This window comes from Salmo salar, chromosome ssa17, assembly GCF_905237065.1.
Source record: "Salmo salar chromosome ssa17, Ssal_v3.1, whole genome shotgun sequence".
Taxonomy (NCBI): Eukaryota; Metazoa; Chordata; class Actinopteri; order Salmoniformes; family Salmonidae; genus Salmo; species Salmo salar.
Window position 1 is genome coordinate 17,040,940 of NC_059458.1, and position 23,134 is coordinate 17,064,073.

Below are 23,134 nucleotides of genomic sequence, written 5' to 3' on the forward strand. Positions count from 1 at the left end.
ATGTACTTCTGGTGTACCAAAATGCAATGACGCTGTCCGTGTGATTGAGGTGTTAGTCAGTCATAGTAGGCCTGATGTATGTGTGGCAGGACAAGCAAATACATGTTTTTTTTGAAGGCCCAGTGCAGTCAAAACTTCAATTTTCCTTGTTTTATATATATTTCCACAGTATGAGGTTTGAATAATACTGTGAATTTTTTTAATTATGATAATGCCCTATTAGTGTAAAAGCTGTTTGAAAACACTGACTGAAATGTCAGCCTGTTTTGATGGGATGGAGTTTTGGCCTTCCAAATAGCATGGACCATAACGTTGGATGCCAACCGTGGAAAAAAACCCACCTAAGAAGAAAGGCATCGATTTTGTCCAATGAGGAAGAGGATGGTAGCCGCAGAGAAATACTTGGGTTTGCAAGGTTTTACTGCAGAACAGTTGCAGGGAGTGTTGATTGGTAGTGTTCTGTCCCCCCAGACCATAGTAGGATTAGATAGGATAAATAATGGAATACGGTGGTGTTTTTTATCTTTTTTTTAGGGCTAATAGTCGGCAGGATAATTTTTCCTTTTCCCCAATTGTATAATACTGTATCACAAATAACTTAATGTAGGTAGGCTGTGAATAGCCTCACACTCCAATACAGTAGGTGGCAGAAATCGGATGCGATCCGCCAAAACAATCCCAAATAAGAAGAAAAAGAAGAAGAATTAGGAAGTGGCACTTCCGCTCTACCATGCAAACACTGTTCTCACTTCCTTTTCAGTTTGAGGTGTCCTGTCGTGCTGTTCTGCTATGAGTGGGCAACAGCGATAATAAGTTAACCAAATTGCACAGAAATATTTAGGACATGCCGAACATCGTGCTTTTCAGCGGGAGCTCCCACCAAGACCTGTCACAAAAAGTGGCTGATCGCCTCGGACTGGAATTGGGGAAAGTGATAACGAAGAAATTCTCCAACCAAGAAACATGGTAGGTTTATTTTTTTTACGCATTTATCGTCTGCCTTTAGATAAGTGCATGAATAGCTAATTTATCAACTGCGTTAGCTGAGCTAGCCTAGCAAGCTATCTGGTGCTGGACGTTAACTTACAGCAGCCTGGGTCATGCATGCACATGTGCGCAGGAGTAGTAAGTTTGCCAGCTATGCTAACGGCACTAAATAACGTTAGCTTGCTGCCGTTATTACATCAACACCTAAATTGGCTAGTTAGTTATGTAATCCCATGGTCACACGTGCTGGTGTTCATTGTTGAGTCGTAACTTTGCAAGATTCACCATGCTAGCTAGTTTGCGACAAGACTCACGTGACTTAATAACAGCCAACATAGTTCGGGTAAACAGAACCAACTACTGCAGCAACAGAGAACGAGGCCACGTTCAGTAGCCAAACGCCTTGAAACGTTGCAGATAAAGTGGAATGAAGAGAATGAAAAGAAGAGTGATAACTGCAGGTAGCCTAGTGGGTAAGAGGGTTGGGCCAGGAACCAAAAAAAACGCCGGTTTGAATCCCCGAACCGACTAGGTGAATAATCGGTCGATGTGCCCTAATTGTACCAGTAAGTCGCTCTGTATTAGATCCTCTGATCAAATAAGAATAGGTTTTTATTTATACATGTTTTTTTTTAATCCAAGTTGTTCCTAGAATTATTTGCCCTGCTGCCACCCCAGGTTCCATCTCTGCCTAAATAATGTCATGCACTTAAACCAAATTGCACCTGTAAGTCGCTCTGTATAAGACCCTCTGCTAAAATGACTCAAATGTGAAATACATATACATACATAATTTTCCTGATCTGATTTGTTCCTATATTTTTTTTGCCATGCTGCCACCCCTGGTTCCATTTTAGCCTAAATGATGTCATGCACGTAATCTAGGTTCATTTCCAGCAAGTAAGCAAGCTGACCTAATTGTTCAGTAGAGATGGTAACTACATAAACCTGCACTGGTGCATGTAGACTTTACAATACTCGCAATATGATGCAATGGGTGTGAGCGTGTTCACTGCACTGCCCCATGAACCAAGGCGAACTCCGGTCTCCTATTGATTTTTAGCCTAGCTTCATTACTTGTCCCCTATGTGCAATAGTGGGTCTTTGTCAGCTATATTAATACAATGATCTGCTTTAGAATTTGTGGATACTTCTGGAGAAAGTTTGGCCTGATAGTGGGAGTGAGTACAAGGACACAGATAAATAAGATATTATTGTGGGATGTCCTCCTTGCAAGGATGAAAAGTGGGAGCAAGGACATAGTATTAAGTAGATCATTGCAGATGATAGTCTTATACTCAGCTGGCCCCTCCCTGGATTTTGTGTTAAACGCTCAACATCAAAGCTTTCTCTGCCGTTAACCTTGTTCTGAACACCTCCAAAACAAAGGTCATGAGACACGCCCCCCCTCAGAGAGAGACACACAGCTTAATGTGAGCTCTCACATCTTTCAACATGTTTTTTTTTTTACAAACGGATAGATTTGGAGTTAGATAAACTTGGATTTTTCGGCAGGTACATATGCAGGATGCTACTCTCCACAGCATGGCCTTTGCTCCAGATCAAAACTCCTAACCTACAACCTAATTTTGACCAAAATTAACCGGATAGATTACTGCTTCCAATGTTTTATTTTCCCAAGTTATATGGAGGGTGCTCTAGCAAACAAAGAGCAGAGGCCTGAGGACACAATCCAACGTGGAACTGAGCTGCCAGGCTTGAAAGGACAGACCAGATACAAATTCAATTAGCACTAAGGTGTGACGTAAAAGGGCTTTTGGCCCAACAAATGTCAGGAGTCTTTGAAGCGTCCTCTGAAGCCCCCTCCTGCTGTTCAGACCATTCACTGGCATTTTCTACAAGAAATCTGCCTCCAGAAATAAAAGCTTCTTCCAATGGGTGTGACACCTACTCCCATTACCTGCTGCACTGCTGCTTGGATTCCGCCTGGCGATCTGTTCACCGTCTGCCCTGGCCTGTCTCCCCCTGTCTGGTACAAGTACCTCCAGCACACACACATTGTTTGGGCGAGTGACTCTGAACTAGAGGTCGGCCGATTAATCGGAATGGCCGATTTAATTAGGGCCGATTTTTCAAGTTTTCATAACAATCGGTATTTTTGGACACCGATTAGCCAATTTTTTAAAATTATTATTATTTTTATACACCTTTTATTTAACTAGGCAAGTCAGTTAAGAACACATTCTTATTTTCAATGACGACCTAGGAACAGTGGGTTAACCTGTTATGACTAGGGGGCAGTATTTTCACGGCCGGATAAAAAACGTACCCGATTTTAAATCTGATTATTACTCCTGCCCAGAAACTAGAATATGCATATAATTATTGGCTTTGGATAGAAAATACCCTAAAGTTTCTAAAACTGTTTGAATGGTGTCTGTGAGTATAACAGAACTCATATGGCAGGCAAAAACCTGAGAAGATTCCATACAGGAAGTGACCTGTCTGACAAGTTCTTGTTCATCTTGGCTCTTTTTATTGAAGACTGAGGATCTTTGCTGTAACGTGACACTTCCTACGGCTCACATAGGCTCTCAGAACCCGGGAAAAAGCTGAATGATATCGAGGCAGCCTCTGGCTGAAACACATTATCGCCTTTGGTAAGTGGCCGATCAGAGGACAATGGGCTTAGGCGCGTGCACGAGTGGACCCCATGCTTTATTTTCGTCTTTTTACCTAAACGCAGATTCCCGGTCGGAATATTATTGCTTTTTTACGAGAAAAATTGCATAAAAATTGATTTTAAACAGCGGTTGACATGCTTCGAAGTATGGTAATGGAATATTTAGAATTTCTTTTGTCACGAAATGCGTTGTGCTCGTCACCCTTCTTTACCATTCGGATAGTGTCTTGAACGCACGAACAAAACGCCGCTATTTGGATATAACAATGGATTATTTGGGACCAAACCAACATTTGTTATTGAAGTAGAAGTCCTGGGAGTGCATTCTGACGAAGAACACCAAAGGTAATAACATTTTTCTTATAGTAAATCTGACTTTGGTGAGTGCTAAACTTGCTGAGTGTCTAAATAGCTAGCCCTGTGATGACTGGGCTATCTATTGAGAATATTGCAAAATGTGCTTTCACCGAAAAGCTATTTTAAAATCGGACATAGCGAGTGCATAGAGGAGTTCTGTATCTATAATTCTTAAAATAATTGTTATGCTTTTTGTGAACGTTTATCGTGAGTAATTTAGTAAATTCACCGGAAGTTTGCGGGGGGTATGCTAGTTCTGAACGTCACATGCTAATGTAAAAAGCTGTTTTTTTATATAAATATGAACTTGATTGAACAAAACATGCATGTATTGTATAACATAATGTCCTAGGGGTGTCATCTGATGAAGATCATCAAAGGTTAGTGCTGCATTTAGCTGTGGTTTGGATTTATGTGACATTATATGCTAGCTTGAAAAATGGGTGTCTGATTATTTCTGGCTGGGTACTCTGCTGACATAATCTAATGTTTTGCTTTCGTTGTAAAGCCTTTTCGAAATCGGACAGTGTGGTTAGATAAAGGAGAGTCTTGTCCTTAAAATGGTGTAAAATAGTCATATGTTTGAAAAATTGAAGTTTTTGTATTTTTGAGGAATTTGTAATTCGCGCCACGCCCATCATTGGCTATTGGAGCAGGTGTTCCGCTAGCGGAACGTCTAGATGTAAGAGGTTAAAATCAATACACAAGTATATATTTTTAAACCTGCATATTTAGTTAATATTGCCTGCTAACATGAATTTCTTATAACTAGGGAAATTGTCACTTCTCTTGCGTTCCGTGCAAGCAGTCAGGGTAAATGCAGCAGTTTGGGCCTCCTGGCTCATTGCGAACTGTGTGAAGTCCATTTATTCCTAACAAAGGGCTTAATTAATTATGACATAACATTGAATGTTGTACAATGTAACAGCAATATTTAGAGTTAGGGATGCCATCCGTTTAGATAAAATACGGAACGGTTCCGTGTTTCACAGAAAAAATTAATGTTTTTTTTTTCGAAATGATAATTTCCGGATTTGATCATATTGATGACCAAATGCTCGTATTTCTGTGTTATTATGTTATAATTAAGTGTATGATTTGATAGAGCAGTCTGACTGAGCGATGGTAGGCACCCGCAGGCTCGTAAGCATTCATTCAAACAGCACTTTAGTGCGTTTGCCAGCAGCTCTTCGCAATGCTTCAAGCATTGTGCTGTTTATGACTTCTAGCCTATCAACACCCGAGATTAGGCTGGTGTAACCGATGTGAAATGGCTAGCTAGTTAGCGGGGTGTGCGCTAATAGCGTTTCAAACGTCACTCGCTCTGAGACTTGGAGTAGTTGTTCCCCTTGCTCTGCATGGGTAACGCTGCTTCGAGGGTGGCTGTTGTCGATGTGTTCCTGGTTCGAGCCCAGGTAGGCGCGAGGAGAGGGACCGAAGCTATACTGTTACACTGGCAATACTAAAGTGCGTATAAGAACATCCAATAGTCAAAGGTATATGAAATACAAATCGTATAGAGAGAAATAGTCCTATAATAACTACAACCTAAAACTTCTTATCTGGGAATATTGAAGACTCATGTTAAAAGGAACCACCAGCTTTCATATGTTCTGAGCAAGGAACTTAAACGTTAGCTTTCTTACATGGCACATATTGCACTTTTACTTTCTTCTCCAACACTTTGTTTTTGCATTATTTAAACCAAATTGAACATGTTTCATTGTTTATTTGAGGCTAAATTGATTTTATTGATGTATTATGTTAAGTTAAAATAAGTGTTCATTCAGTATTGTTGTAATTGTCATTATTACAAATAAATAAATAAAATATCGTCCGATTAATCGGTATCGGCTTTTTTTGGTCCTCCAGTAACTGGTATCGGTGTCGAAAAATCATAATCGGTCAACCTCTACTCTGAACTTACAATGGCTACCCCCTCGTTATATATAAAAATAAACATCTTGTGCGTTTTGCTATTTCACTCATGCGTACTTTGACTAGAAACTTTCTTTACCCAACCGTTGGACAGACTGTTTGTTCCCACACTCTGGACTCTGACTCTCTATTGGTGACACTGACTTTTGGCCTCCCATCCTATTCTAACCACCTCTCGCAGGATTTGTATTCATGTTACCTGATAGAATTGCTGTACAATATGATCTTGTTGCCATCTGATGTGCATTCAGATGTCATAAATCAGCACTGCAGAGCTCTCCCTGTACTATGCCCTGATTGTATTACTGTTGATGATATCTGGAAATGTGCGTGTACACCCTAGCCCACCTACTTTTGCTAGCCCCAATTCTGACTTATGCTCTGATATTTGCTTTACTGATTTCTGCTCTCGTTAAAGCCTGGGTTTTCTGCACGTTAACGCTAGAAGCTCATTACCTAAAATGGATCAATTGAAAGTGTGGGTTCACAGATCCAATCCAGATGTGTTGGTCATTACTGAGACGTGGTTAAGGAAGTGTTTAGAATACTGATGTTCACCTTTCTGGTTCTAACCTTTTTTGGCAAGACAGATCTTCCAAAGGTGGGGGAGTGGCAATCTTTACGAAGGATCACTTTCAGTGCTCGGTTGTCTCCACAAAGTCTGTCCCTAAACAACTTGCTTTTCTGGTTTTAAGCATTACACGTTCAAATTGCTCTTTGTTGACTGTACCCTACCTGCCCTAAGCTCTCTCCTGGCCTGAATTTGTCCTGGCCTGAATTTGTCCCGCAAGGTGACCTAAACTGGTACATGCTTAAACCACCTGACCAAGTCCTAAAGCAATGGGACTCCCTAAATCTTTCTCAGATTATTACCAATCCCACAAGGTATGACTCCAAACAACCAGAAAAGGCTACTCTCCTCGATGTTATCCTCACAAATAATCCTGATAGGTATCAGTCTGGCGTTTTCTGTAATGACCTTAGTGATCACTGTTTTACAGCCTGTGTTCGTAATGGTTGCTCAGTGAAACGACCTGTCCTGATTTGTCAGACGCTTGCTAAAACACTTTAACCTCTATGGGCTAGGTGGGACGCTAGCGTCCCCCCCGTGGTGCACTCCATCAACAGCAGGTGCATTTCAAGAGCGGCAAATTTGAAACCAAATAAATGTCAAAATTCAAATTTTTCAAACATACAACTATCTTACACCCTTTGAAAGATAAACATCTCCTTAATCTAACCACGTTGTCCGATTTCAAAAAGGTTTTACGGCGAAAGCATAAAGTTAGATTATGTTAGGAGAGTACATTGACAATAGCTGTGTGTAATGTTTTGTCAATTCAAAGACAGGGTCACCAAAACCATAAAACCAGCTAAAATGATGCACTAACCTTTTACAATCTCCATCAGATGACACTCCTAGGACATTATGTTAGACAATGCATGCATTTTTAGTTCTATCAAGTTCATATTTATATCCAAAAACAGCGTTTTACTATGGCATTGATGTTGAGGTAATCGTTTCCCTCCAATAACCGGCAGTCAAGTCAGCACCACAAATTAAATAATTAAAATTAGAAAACATTGGTAAAATATTATATTGTCATTTAAAGAATTATAGATTTACATCTCTTGAACGCAATCAACTTGCCAGATTTAAAAATAACCTTACTGGGAAATCACACTTTGCAATAATCTGAGCACTGCGCCCAGAAAAATACGCGTTGCGATACAGACTAGCCGCCATGTTGGGGAGATCTAAAATCGAAAATACTATGTAAATAATCCATTACCTTTGATTCTCTTCATCAGATGTCACTTCCAGGTATCACAGGTCCATAACGAATGTAGTTTTGTTCAAAAAAGCTCATCATTTATGTCCAAAAATCTCCGTCTTGTTAGCACATGATCTAAGCCCGCCGGACTTAACTTAATGAACGAGGGGAAAAAATATATTTCCGTTCGTTCAAACATGTCAAACGTTGTATAGCATAAATTATTAGGGCCTTTTTTAACCAGAACATGAATAATATTCAAGGTGGACGAATGCATTCTCTTTTATAACGTATTGGAACGAGGGTACCCAACATGAACTCGCGCGCCAGAGTCTAATCGGCCATCACCGTTCCATGGCTCTTGTTCGGTCAGATCTCACAGTAAAAGACTCAAAACACTTTGTAAAGGCTGGTGACATCTAGTGGAAGCAATAGGAAGTGCCAAAATATTCCTCAGCCCCTGTGTTTTTCAATGGCATAGGTTTAAAGGTAATACAACACATCAGATATCCACTTCCTGTCAGAATCTGTCTCAGGGTTTTGCCTGCCAAATGAGTTCTGTTATACTCACAGACACCATTCAAACAGTTTGAGAAACTTTAGGGTGTTTTCTATCCATATATAATAAGTATATGCATATTCTAGTTACTGGGTAGGATTAGTAACCAGATTAAATCGGGTACGTTTTTTATCCAGCCGTGAAAATACTGCCCCCTAGCCCCAACAGGTTAATGAGCTAGCCTTCCTTCCTGATCTGTCCTCTGTAAAATGGCATAGAAATCAGCTTGATCCCCATTCGAAAGAGGCTTTAACCTTTTTTGATATTTTCAGTGGTATTGTTAACAAGAAGAAAATGAGAATTAAAAACGGGTTCAGCCCCTGGTTCGACCTTGATCTTGCAGAGTTACTCCACCTCAAGAATTGCATTTGGCGAAAGGCTCGGCACACGCATACTCAGGCTGACTGGCTATCTTTCAGGCAAATGAAAAAGAAGTGTACTCGGGCTATCCGGAAGGCCAAAGTTAGTTACTTTAAGGAGCAGTTCTCTCTCTGTGGGTCTAACCCCAAGAAGTTCTGTGAAACGGTTAAAGACCTGGAGAACAAAACCTCCTCACAGCTGCCCATGTCCCTTAATGTTGATTATGCGGTTGTTACTGACAAGAAGCACAGTATTCTTTCGGGTATGCAATCTGGTTTCCGCTCAGGTTATGGATGTGTCACTGCAACCTTAAAGGTCCTCAATGATGTCACCATTGCCCTTGATTCTAAGCAATATTGTGCTGCTATTTTTATTGATTTGTTCAAAGCTTTTGATACGGTAGAACATTACATTCTCATGGGCCGGCTAAGCAGTATTGGTGTCTGAGGGGGTCTTTGGCCTGGTTTGCTAACTACCTCTCTGAGTGCAGTGTATAAAGTCAGAAAATCTGCTGTTTCAGGTTGATGCTTATATATAACACCCTCTTAGGCCTCACTCCGCCTTCACTCCTCCCTATCTGAGATATCTACTGCAGCCCTCATCCTCCACATACAACACCCGTTCTGCCAGTCACATTCTGTTAAAGGTCCCCAAAGCGCACACGTCCCTGGGTCGCTCATCTTCTCAGTCCGCTGCAGCTAGCTACTGGAACGAGCTGCAAAAAACAGTCAAACTGGACAGTTTTATCTCAATCTCTTCATTCAAAGACTCAATCATGGACACTCTTACTGACAGTTGTGGCTGCTTTTTGTGATGTATTGTCTCTACCTTCTTGCCCTCTGTGCTGTTGTCTGTGCCCAATGTTTGTACTGTTTTGCGTTGCAACCATGCTGTTGTTATCATGTGTTGCTGCCATGCTATGTTGTCTTAGGTCTCTTTATTTAGAGTTGTGGTGTTTCTCTTGTCGGGATGGGTTGTCCTATTTTTAATCCCAGCCCCTGTCCCCGCAGGAGGCCGTCATTGTAAATAAGAATTTGTTCTTAACCTCTATGGGCTAGGTGGGACGCTAGCGTGCCACCCGTGGTGCACTCCATCAACAGCAGGTGCATTTCAAGAGCGGCAAATTTGAATCCAAATAAATGTCAAAATTCAAATTTTTCAAACATACATCTATTTTACACCCTTTGAAAGATAAACATCTCCTTAATCTAACCACGTTTTACGATTTCAAAAAGGTTTTACGGCGAAAGCATAAATTTAGAGTATGTTAGGACAGTACATTTACAAGAGTTGTGTGTAATGTTTTGTCAATTCAAAGACAGGGTCACCAAAACCATAAAACCAGCTAAAATGATGCACTAACCTTTTACAATCTCCATCAGATGACACTCCTAGGACATTATGTTAGACAATGCATGCATTTTTAGTTCTATCAAGTTCATATTTATATCCAAAAACAGCGTTTTACTATGGCATTGATGTTGAGGAAATCGTTTCCCTCCAATAACCGGCAGTCAAGTCAGCGTCACAAATTAAATAATTAAAATTAGAAAACATTGGTAAAATATTATATTGTCATTTAAAGAATTATAGATTTACATCTCTTGAACGCAATCAACTTGCCAGATTTAAAAATAACCTTACTGGGAAATCACACTTTGCGATAATCTGAGCACTGCGCCCAGAAAAATACGCGTTGCGATACAGACTAGACGTCATGTTGGGGAGATCTAAAATCGAAAATACTATGTAAATAATCCATTACCTTTGATTCTCTTCATCAGATGTCACTTCCAGGTATCACAGGTCCATAACGAATGTAGTTTTGTTCAAAAAAGCTCATTTATGTCCAAAAAGCTCCGTCTTGTTAGCACATGATCTAAGCCAGCCGGACTTCTCGTCATGAACGAGGGGGAAAAATATATTTACGTTCGTTCAAACATGTCAAACGTTGTATAGCATAAATCATTAGGGCCTTTTTAACCAGAACATGAATAATATTCAAGGTGGACGAATGCATACTCTTTTATAACGTATTGGAACGAGGGTACCCAACATGAACTCGCGCGCCAGGTGTCTAATGGGCCATCATCGTTCCATGGCTCTTGTTCGGTCAGATCTCACTCAGAAGACTCAAAACACTTTGTAAAGGCTGGTGACATCTAGTGGAAGCAATAGGAAGTGCCAAAATATTCCTCAGCCCCTGTGTTTTTCAATGGGATAGGTTTAAAGGTAATACAACACATCAGATATCCACTTCCTGTCAGAATCTGTCTCAGGGTTTTGCCTGCCAAATGAGTTCTGTTATACTCACAGACACCATTCAAACAGTTTTAGAAAATTTAGGGTGTTTTCTATCCATATGTAATAAGTATATGCATATTCTAGTTACTGGGTAGGAGTGGTAACCAGATTAAATCGGGTATGTTTTTTTATCCAGCCGTGTCAATACTGCCCCCTAGCCCTAACAGGTTAACTGAGTTGCCTAGTTAAATAAATAAAAAGTATGAAACAGACCTAGAAATCTCACTGCCGATAGGTACTTATCACAGTGGGAGGCCGTTCCTTCTCTTGCAAGAACAAAAGCGGAACCTGTAGTGACGAACCTACTGATTCTACTTGTAGAATCGCAATGCTCGTCGGTGGCCCTCAATTTGACTTTGAGCCAATCAGAGAGCACAAACCCCAGCGTGGGGGAGCTAACAAAAAGAAAAATAACGGGGGTATTTTCTCCGCACATCCATGGATGAGCCAGTCACACTTCATATCCAATGTAGGCTATGGGATGGTAGCTTGCTAATTGCACAGACAGAATGCTCACAACAGTAAATACTTTTCAAAGCTGGCTAACCACTGTAGCTAATAACATTATAGACAATAGATTAGCTAGTTTCCATGAAACAGCTGCTTGTTCGCTGCCGAGTTAGTGCAGTGTCCCACAGCTAGATATCTACGTAGCAAGATGACGAAAAAACAATTGAATGCACTCTCCATAATCCCATACTGCCAGTGCCAGCCTATAGCCAAATGTTTTGCTAGCTCGCTAACGTTAGCATATTGTGCTAGCTAGCCACTAGGCTGCGGGGATGGCACATTCAGACTGCACAAGCAAAGGAGCCTAATTGTAGCTTAGGACTTATCTACCGGTACACACACAGTAAATACTTGATACTTTTCTTAGGCATACTTAAGACAAAATGTTGAAAAAGTTTGCAGTATGGCAGGATTTTGTTGTAGTAAGGGATTGATGCCAAAAAATAAAGTGGAATATTAACTCTGTAAACAGCGGTTTTATTTTTAAACTTTATTTAACTAGGAAAGTCAGTTAAGAACAAATTCTTATTTACAATGACAACCCACTGTCCCTAGGCTAACTGCCTTGTTCAGGGGCAGAACAACAGATTTTTACCTTGTCAGCTCGGGGGTTCGATCTAGCAACCTTCCGCCCCTTACAATACCTGATTACCATAGTTCGACAACCAATATGACATACCATTCGAAAGTAGTCTACTTTGTTTTTCTAGTTGTATGCTAAAACATTGACAGGTTTTATATGCTTGACAGTGGCTGCTGCAGTGGCACTCTCCAAGGTTCTGAACTGAATCGTCAGTGAGCGCTTTCTCCCGCGTTGGATTGCGGTTGCTGTCCGTTCTGAAACAATCTTCAATGCACCGTTGAATTAGTTTGCAGGTTAAACAACGTACTTCTTCATTTTTACTTAGCCTTTTCACATATAGTTACAACCAGGCCTGTTACTGGCAACTTCAGGAGCTTTGCGGCAGAATCTGCGATGGCCAGCAGCGGGAGGAGGGTCAGGAACAGGTCTCTCATAATTATTTCATCAAACAATGTGCTTAAAGCATCAGACAAGCTCAGTGCATATTGTTGATTTTATTTATTTTATATATGGGAAAAATACAGGTTTTAAAATTTTCGCCCGATCGATTGGTTGAAAGAACACTGTCGACCACATTTTTTTTAATATACTCTGCGACAGTCCTAGTCTGTACAGTAGCGGTGGGTCTCGTGCCTCTTCACGTCTGTCTTACGCTCTCCCCTTAGAACACAGATTCCCTCGTGCCTCCTCTTCTGGGTGGTTCAGATAGGTAGACCGGCTGTTGCCTCTATTGATCAGATGTGAGCACATGACTCCAGCGGAGGCAGGGAACGGGGGTTGTCCTGTCTGGAATGTTTCAGTTGTTTACTTGTTTTGATGCCTGCAACTTGTGGAGAGATGGTGTGTGTGCACTGATTCCCAGAAGTCTGCTTTTCCACACGCACTTTCAAATGAGTTCTCATGTGAGGCTAGTTTGTCAACGTTAAGGCTCGTTGGTAGAGCATGGTGTTTGCTCAGTTGGTAGAGCATGGTGTTTGCAACGCCAGGGTTGTGGGTTCGATTCCCACGGGGGGCCAGTATGGAAAAAATGTATGAAATGTATGCATTCACTACTGTAAGTCGCTCTGGATAAGAGCGTCTGCTAAATGACTAAAATGTAAATGTAAAAATGTTCTGGTCACTCCAATTTACTGCACCAGACCTCCATCAGTCCTCTGCTTTTGGCGTGCAGTTATGATACTGTGTTGTTGGAAAGTGTTTTGTGGTGCTGTATCGTTCATGAGTGAGTAGAAGTTGCCCTTTTTTCTAAGCATACCTTGTAGGGAGGGAGATGCCCTAGTTGATAAATGTCCATGGCGAGAAGATTATGATCAGCCTTCTCCGTCAGGGTATACGAGCTATAGGCCTAGTGTGGAGTGATGAGAGCGATCTTCTCTACCTCAGTGTGGAGATGAGTGAGAGGTTGCGTGGTGGTAAGAGTTATCCTCATCCTTTTCCTTAAGATGACACTAAATAATGCTGCTGCTTCTCTTTGTCAGCGTGGAGATCGGGGAGAGCGTGCGCGGCGAGGACGTCTACATTGTGCAGAGCGGCTGCGGCGAGATCAACGACAACCTGATGGAGCTGCTGATCATGATCAACGCGTGCAAGATCGCCTCGTCGTCCCGCGTCACCGCTGTCATCCCCTGCTTCCCCTACGCCCGGCAGGACAAAAAAGACAAGGTAAGCCTGCCTGCCGGGCTGCTCGCAGGCCCAAAGAAGTCTACTACAATGATTCAACATGTGTGGTGTCCAGTATGTAGTGCAAAACGTAGCATATATACAGTACCAGTCAAAAGTTTTAGAACACCTACTCATGCAAGGATTTTTCTACATATTTTACTATGTTCTACATTGTAGAATAATAGTGAAGACATCAAAACTATGAAATAACCAAAAAAGTGTTTGAGGTTCTTCAAAGTAGCCACCCTTTGCCTTGATGACAGGTTTGCACACTCTTGGCCTTCTCTCAACCTGCTTTATGATGTGGTCACCTGGAATGCATTTCAATTAACAGGTGTGCCTTGATAAAAGTAAATTGGTGGAATTTCTTCTTCATGCGTTGTTGTGACACGGTAGGGGTGGTATACAGGCGATAACCCTATATGGTAAAAGACCAAGTCCATATTATGGCAATAACATCTCAAATAAACAAAGAGAAACGACAGTCCATCATTATTTTAAGACATGAAGGTCAGTCAATCCGGAAAATGTCAAGAACCTTAAGTTTCTTCAATTGCAGTCGCAAAAACCATCAAGCGCTATAATGAAACTGGCTTTCATGAGGACTGCCACAGAAAAAGAAGACCTGAAGTTATCTCTGCTGCAGAAGAGAAGTTAATTTGAGTTACCAGCCTTAGGAATTGCAGCCCAAATAAAAGCTTCAGAGTTCAAGTAACACAGATCTCAACATCAATTGTTCAGAGGAGACAGTGTGAATCAGGCCTTCATGGTTGAATTGCTGTAAAGAAATCGCTACTAAAGGACACCAATAAGAAGAGACTTGCTTGGGCCAAGAAACACAAGCAATGGACATTAGACCGGTGGAAATCTATCCTTTGGTCTGATGAGTCTGAATTTTTGGTTCCTACCAATGTCTTTGAGACAGAGTAGGTGAACGGATGTGTTGTTCCCACCATGATGGTGTGTGGAGGCTTTGCTGGTGACACTTGATTTATTTAGAATTCAAGGCACACTTAACCAGCATGGCTACCACAGCATTCGGCAGTGATACGCCATCCCATCTGGTTTGCGCTTAGTGGGGCTATCATTTGTTTTTCAATAGGACAATGACCCAACACACCTCCAGGCTGTGTAAGGGCTATTTGACCAAGAAGGAGAGTAATGGAGTGCTGCATCAGATGACCTGGCCTCCACAATCACCTGACCTCAACCAAATTGAGATGGTTTAGGATGAGTTGGACCGCAGAGTGAAGGAAAAGCAGCCAACAAGTGCTCAGCGTATGTGGCAACTCCTTCAAGACTGTTGGAAAAGCATTCCAGGTCAAGCTGGTTGAGAGAATGCCTAGTGTGCAAAGCTGTCAAGGCAAGAGTGGTTACTTTGAAGTATCTCTGAATTAGTTTTACACTTTATTGATTACTATATGATTCCATGTGTTATTTCGTAGTTTTAATGTCTTCACTATTATTCTGCAATGTAGATTATTTATTTATTTTATTATTTTTTTAAGAACCTTTGCATGAGTAGTTGTGTCAACTTTAGAATAGCACTGTATATATAAACATACACACCTCCTCCTATTGAATGTTTTCCCCAGACAGAGTTGATTGGCATGTCATCCAATAACTTCTGTGTTATTACACAAAAAACATACGGAAAATACAGCCACAACCAGATATAGCTGTAGGTTTGAATTAAAGCATGGTTCATCACCTGACAACAATTAGGCCAAATTCTCGTCCAGTTCATGTAAATGTTACTTAACTGAAAGGTGACGTCAGGCTTTCCAAGAGGGGAGAAAAGGTTCAGAACACCGCTTATCTGGTGAATGATTCACACACTGTTCCAGTTAATAAAGTAACAAACAAGTTTCCTCATGTAGCAAGCCGCAGTTGTTCTCAGGCCTAACCTATATTCCACCTTTTCTCCCTCTTTCTTTATCAACCCAAAGACAGTGTATCAAGCACCAGTTACTATCATGAGACCCTAAGCACGAGATCTAATGTTTTGGAGCATATTTAACCTTTATTTAACTAGGCAAGTCCGTTGAGAACAAATTCTTATTTACAATGACCGCTTACTCCGGCCAAACCCCGGATGAAGCCGGGCCAATTGTGCGCCGCCCTATGGGACTCCCAATCACGGCAGGATATTATACAGCCTGGATTTGAACCAGATACTACAATGACGCCTATTGCACTGAGACGCAGTGCCGTAGACCTCTGCGTCACTCGGGAGCCCTGTTATGTTTTGGAACATGACGGTGTAACATGCCAGACCTCAAAGGCCCCTCTAACATAGTGGCACACTGTAGCCCGGTGTTTACCTACTCTAGTCCTCCAGTGTACCCCCAACAGCACACCATTTTGTTGTAGCCCTGGGCTGACTGACTTGATTTCAAGGTCGTGTCTAGCAGGAATCTTGCTAATGTCAAATTGACGTCATAACTTGCATATCCGAGGTCATGTTGGAGAATCTTTGCAATTTAGCAAACCCTAACTTCCTAACTTTAATTGAATGTTCCTAACCTGCTTTGAAAAGGTCACTTCTGACATTAGGGGCATCCCATCTAGTCAAAACCCTGATTCAACTCATTGATGATTAGTTGACAAGTTGCAGCAGGTGTGCTTGTCTGAGCCTACAACAAAAATGTCTGCTGTAGGGGTTACTGGAGGTCTGGAGTTGGGAAATACATCTGTATCTTATACAAACCCTCCAACTACAAGTTCTAGAACAGGACATTACAGATTTCAGACAGAGGGTCTACTTATGTTTGTAAATCTAAGTTTAATACAAGAAGGATTTGGACGGGGTATGTTTGCTTATACCAAATGGTGGCTGTTTAAGTCCACATGTTGGCCTATCACTGTTGTCTTTTCCCCGAGGCATGTTAAATCAATACATGGCACTGTGGAATGTGACCTAGCACAAAATAGATGGTGAAACAAGCGTCCTGCCAGAGTTGAACTGTGTGTGTGTGTAAATAAAGTAACCTGTGGGTTGAAGTGAGTTGTCCCCTGCAACCAGAATCTCTACGGTCACCTTGTGCTGCTATTTTGCTACAGAGGGCTGTGTGCATTAACCACAGAAGACCGAGATGTCTGTGTTGAACACGCGACAGCCTGTAGCCAATCACCATCATCTGTTGTCCGTCGCCTGACCTGGATTGTGTTCCTTGTGGAGGAGCGGACGGTTTAGACTTCGCTAGTTATTTCAATCCAGGGCATTTTACTGTAGTACAACCATTGTTGTCACGCTGAATAATTGAATTGTGTGCTTCATTTGAAAGAGCCTGTAACTCCCTCTGTGTCCCAGAGTCGTGCTCCTATCTCAGCCAAGCTGGTGGCCAACATGCTGTCTGTAGCCGGCGCCGACCACATCATCACAATGGACCTCCACGCCTCGCAGATCCAGGTAGGCAGCATCCAACACATCACCGTCACAGCAAGGCAATTGCAGGGTGCTGTTTCCCCTGCCGATAAATGAAGTTATATTGAATTGAAACGACTAGTAGTTGCTACATTTGTTTCATTCCTAGTTAATGCAGTGAAGTCTAAAGTTGTCGCAATGTTTTTGCTCAATATTAAGCTAATCAAAGAGGCAGTATATTCACTTTTTCTGATCTCTCCGTAGGGATTCTTCGACATCGCCGTGGACAACCTGTATGCAGAGCCCGCGGTCCTCCAGTGGATCCGGGAGAACATTCCAGAGTGGAAGAACAGCTGCATTGTGTCCCCTGACGCTGGAGGAGCCAAACGGTAATAAACAATTCCATGTGGCAGGGTCACATGAACCAGATACGGCTGGTCCTGAGGTCTCCAACAATGTGGCAAAGCTATGGGGAAAGTCAGAAATGTTTGGACCCGTTCATCTCTCCCTTGCGTTTCACCCTTTTCATTGGGTGTTTCTTTGTACTTGTCCATCTTCGAGGTGACTTGTGCTCGACTTCTGGAGGTCATGCGAATGCGGTGCTATTTCAGCTGAGCGCTGACATGCATTTCTCATCTCTTTGTTTTAATTCCCTGTATCCAGAGTGACCTCCATCGCTGACCGTCTGAATGTGGAGTTTGCCCTCATCCACAAAGAGAGGAAGAAGGCCAACGAGGTGGACCGCATGGTCCTGGTCGGAGACGTGAAGGACCGCGTGGCCATCCTGGTCGACGACATGGCCGACACCTGCGGTACCATCTGCAAAGCTGCTGAGAAGTGAGTCACAGCAACCACACACACACACACACTCACACTCACACTCACACACACACACTCACACAAACTCTAATATCGCCAAAATTATTCTGCCATGTCCTTGCTCTAGGTTATTTGTGTTTGGCTTGTGGTGTCAATACAAGTCAGTATTTATAGAAGGTTGCTATGTAGGCTCATCTGTTGATCTCAAATCACAGTATGGTTTATTGACCTGAACCGTTGTATCAAACCTAATGAGAGAGATTGTGTAGAGGGTGAGAAGTGATGTGGGGATTCAAAATCAACTCAGGGTTTTTGTTTCTGCATCAAAATGGGGGCTTGGCCATGGGTGTGGCCAATGGTACAGTCGCTGACCTAAACATGTAGGGCTCTCCTGTTTGCTGCAGTGACAAAATGTAGCTGTTTTAAAGCAAGCTATTTTTATTTTACTGTTTGGACATAGGTGGCCCGGGTGGGGGGGGGATCTAAAGGCCTGGAAGTCAGTATCGTTTGTTCCAGTCTCAACCATGGCTCCCGTTTCACTCTCTCTGAAAATCCTCAACCTTTCACTCTTCTATTTGATGTTTGATATTTCATTTTTCTACTTTGCTCATGCATTATTTCAAACACAGTTTCCATATTACTGTCACTTTTAAAACATATATTACACAACTCATATCTCTCTTTATAGATTGATTGATGCCGGTGCGATCAAGGTCTACGCTATCCTCACGCACGGCATATTTTCCGGTCCGGCCATCGCGCGCATCAACGACGCTCCCTTCGAGGCCGTGGTGGTCACCAACACCATCCCCCAGGAGGAGAAGATGAAGTCTTGCCCAAAGATACAGGTACCCACAGTCCAGATAGGCACTTTCTGTTTACTCACATGTCCTTCTACCTCTTAGCCGATGAGGAATCCATTTGTTGATACATACAGCATTTTGCCTCTCCCATGTCTTGAAGTATCTGTAGCTTGCTGCTGCTGTTAAAGCTAACCATTCCAACCAGGATTGATTGGCTGCCCTATAGGTTACCTGACCTGAGGCACTGGTTGATGGTGGTCTGCCATAGAGATGTATATGATGTTGTATTTCTGTGGTCTCCACCAGATCATAGATATAGCCATGATCCTGGCTGAGGCGATCAGGAGAACCCACAATGGCGAGTCGGTGTCCTACCTCTTCAGCCACGTGCCCTTATAAAGGATGGTCACAAGGAAGAGGTCACAACGGCCAATTTAGGCCGTTTCTCTCCTCATGGTCCAATCAGCGCACGCCCTCCCGGAAGTCCTTAAGCCCTGATGATTTGGGCCAATTACGCGTGACCGATTCCTAAAGGCCACGCCCACTTTCCCAGCTCCGTTGTTCCGTGTGGAGACCCAAGAAAGAGTATCACCTCTTTGAGACCAGCAAGTTTCTATTTATGCATATTACCATGTTAACATTTCCTTATTGTTTGTTTTCAATATCATGCTTTGCCAGCCAATGGATCTGGCTGTCATTTTAACCAAAGGTCCATTGCCTAACGATGTTCCTGTTTTGTTGTACCTCATTTTCTGTCCGTTTCACTATAAATGAAAGCATTCCATTGTGTGATGTCATTTCTTGAGTCATCTGACTGTTCTAACCAGCTCCGTGGGGAATCTGCAACGCTGCTGGTTTCAGAGGCACATTTGTTTCATCAATACACGCCGATTACGAAATACCAGGGTTCTATTCACTAGACTCAAAACGGTGGTCCCTCCCCGTTTGCTATCTACACGATGTTTTGCTACGGTGTGTGCTAATCAATGCCACCCAGGGTTGTTTAGTCATCAACAGCTGATTTTTAATTCCTTTAACCAGCAACATTTGGATAGTGTTGGAGTTTAGTTTTTTTCTCAGAAAGATCCAGAGTAGAGGCTGTATTTGTTCAACCTGCAGATACCTATGGAATGTCTATAAGCATCTAGAATTGTCTCCTTTTAAAGTCACAAAAATTGTATCATGGAATTCAACTTGCGATATGAGAGAATTGTCGTAAGCATTCTCTGACATTCTTGCTAAAACACCTTTCTTTAGTGCCACGTAACAAGGCCAAATCTGATTTGCCATTTTAGTTTCCTTCATTTAGTAGGCACCTGGTGGTGCGCTCCCTCTAGTGACGGACTGGTGTCATTGCAGGGCCTCATGCTCACCTTCGTATTTCTGATTACATTTGCTCCATTACAGTCTTGAAATTGCACATTGACTAAAACTCCACCACTTCTAAACTTTGAAAAACTGGGCAGCAAGAGATATCTGATCAGATTTTGGTGATGGGATTAAATTAATAGAAGGGGTATCCACATTCAAGTCAATGATGCAATCACTCTATATACGTTTGGTTCGATCCGATAACTTGGAGAAACTGGGGACAGTTTCTATATCAGGTTTATCCATCTTTTCAAAGGGTGAATGGTTGAGCAAGCCTCACCCAAAAGGTCATGAATTTCAAACTTCTACTTTCCTCATGTCTTAAGTGTTCTTTTTTTCACTCCAATTACTTGTAGATAAAGTTATAATGTAGAAGGGTAACTCCTCAGAGTTCATTTCCAGTTGAAAACTGCTGGCGGACCGGCGGCCACACTTTATTTTTTACACCACCAGGATTTTCATCGACAGACTTTGACAATGACATCTTCATACTGCTGAATGTCTTCCTTTCTTTGAGGATCCTCAGATGAATTGTTATAGATGGTACACTGTTATTTTCCCTACTGGGAGGACTTGTGTGATCCCATTGGAAGATGGGAGTAATTAGGTGTCCATATGAGGAACGTGTGTTGCTACTTACAGCACCAGTGCCTTGGGAAAATAAAGGACCTTGGTTGATTGTTTGTCAGTCACAAGTCTTAAAAGGGTGAGTTCATCAAACGAGCCATGCAACGCCACCGCCCAACCATCTAGGATCAGGGCCTCCTTGACTATGTAATCTTATTAATTGTGATCTAAAAGGCAATACTGGTCCTAGTACAGCACTCTGAGCCTGAGACGCTTTGCCCTGGACTCCTATCCAAGGGCTAACCAGGGCGAATATCCTTGTTTAGCTCAGGCTGAGACAGCTGACAACAAGGGGGATGCTGGATGGTGTGGCTGATGGCTACAGCCATATATAGTATATCATATATATAGTATTTTTTATATATACACACACAGTGAGGAGAAAAATGTATTTGATCCCCTGCTGATTTTGTATGTTTGCCCACTGACAAAGAAATGATCAGTCTATAATTTTAATGGTAGGTTTATTTGAACAGTGAGAGACAGAATAACAAAAATTCCACAAAAACGCATGTCAAAAATGTTATAAATTGATTTTAATGAGGGAAATAAGTATTTGATGCCCTCTCAATCAGAAAGATTTCTGGCTCCCAGGTGTCTTTTATACAGGTAACGAGCTGAGATTAGGAGCACACTCTTAAAGGGAGTGCTCCTAATCTCAGTTTGTTACCTGTATAAAAGACACCGTCCACAGAAGCAATCAATCAATCAGATTCCAAACTCTCCACCATGGCCAAGACCAAAGAGCTCTTCAAGGATGTCAGGGACAAGATTGTAGACCTACACAAGGCTGGAATGGGCTACAAGACCATCGCCAAGCAGCTTGGTGATAAGGTGACAACAGTTGGTGCGATTATTTGCAAATGGAAGAAACACAAAAGAACTGTCAATCTCCCTCGGCCTGGGGCTCCATGCAAGATCTCACCTCGTGGAGTTGCAATGATCATGAGAACGGTGAGGAATCAGCCCAGAACTACACGGGAGGATCTTGTCAATGATCTGAAGGCAGCTGGGACCATAGTCACCAAGAAAACAATTGGTAACACTACGCCATGAAGGACTGAAATCCTGCAGCGCCCGCAAGGTCCCCCTGCTCAAGAAAGCACATATACATGCCCGTCTGAAGTTTGCCAATGAACATCTGAATGATTCAGAGGACAACTGGGTGAAAGTGTTGTGCTCAGATGAGACCAAAATGGAGCTCTTTGGCATCAACTCAACTCGTCGTGTTTGGAGGAGGAGGAATGCTGCCTATGACCCCAAGAACATCATCCCCACCGTCAAACATGGAGGTGGAAACATTATGCTTTGGGGGTGTTTTTTCTGCTAAGGGGACAGCACAACTTCACCGCATCAAAGGGACAATGGACAGGGCCATGTACCGTCAAATCTTGGGTGAGAACCTCCTTCCCTCAGCCAGGGCATTGAAAATGGGTCGTGGATGGGTATTCCAGCATGACAATGACCCAAAACACATGGCCACGGCAACAAAGGAGTGGCTCAAGAAGAAGCACATTAAGGTCCTGGAGTGGCCTAGTCAGTCTCCAGACCTTAATCCCATAGAAAATCTGTGGAGGGAGCCGAAGGTTTGAGTTGCCAAACGTCAGCCTCGAAACCTTAATGACTTGGAGAAGATCTTCAAAGAGGAGTGGGACAAAATCTCTCCTGAGATGTGTGCAAACCTGGTGGCCAACTACAAGAAATGTCTGACCTCTGTGATCGCCAACAAGGTTTTTGCCACCAAGTCATGTTTTGCAGAGGGGTCAAATACTTATTTCCCTCATTAAAATGCAAATCAATTTTTGACATGCGTTTTTCTGGATTTTTTTGTGTTATTCTGTCTCTCACTGTTCAAATAAACCTACAATTAAAATAATAGACTGATCATTTCTTTGTCAGTGGGCAAATGTACAAAATCAGTTTCTCAGTAGACATGAGGACTGATGTCATTTTTTATTTCTTGGTGATAGATAGTGGCTGATGAAAAGATCCATAGCTGGCATCCACGTGCTTACAAGGTATTTCATCTGAACCAGGCCAAACTGTCACGTAACCATAACATACTTCACAAAGAGGATAATCGAGAAAACAAGACATAAGTGCTATTAGATTATTATTAAAACATCTGAGTTATAACTATAGATTCACTTTGCCAGTGGTAATAATCATATGCGTCTGTTTATAGAGACTGTATGAATACTTGCCCACACCGAGTTAATAGAAGGGACATGTTCTTTGCTCTTTTAGAAATGAAAGAATGCAAGAAAAAGTAACATGGTGATGGCGATAAATACAACATGTGGTACATACCTCAGTTTTCCGACAGGTGGCGTCTTGTGCATACTTCTCTCAGTGGTGCCTGAAACTCGGTGAATAAAGTGATCTAAAAACACATTTGTGAACATTTGGACACATGTATCACGTCTCCGTAATTTGTTCAAATTCCCGCCGTTGAAAAGTGAGGTTGA

General features: G+C 42.2%; 1 protein-coding gene across 1 annotated transcript; it reads left to right on the top strand.

The window, feature by feature from the left end:
- The first annotated feature begins 801 nt into the window (after positions 1-801).
- prps2 (phosphoribosyl pyrophosphate synthetase 2) lies at positions 802-19,451 on the top strand. Its single transcript, NM_001141516.1, is given in 7 exon segments — positions 802-966; positions 13,496-13,679; positions 16,993-17,091; positions 17,311-17,435; positions 17,710-17,883; positions 18,554-18,713; positions 18,975-19,451. Coding segments are annotated over 7 exon segments (957 nt in total). The 5' UTR covers positions 802-844; the 3' UTR covers positions 19,068-19,451.
- Positions 19,452-23,134: the final 3,683 nt, after the last annotated feature.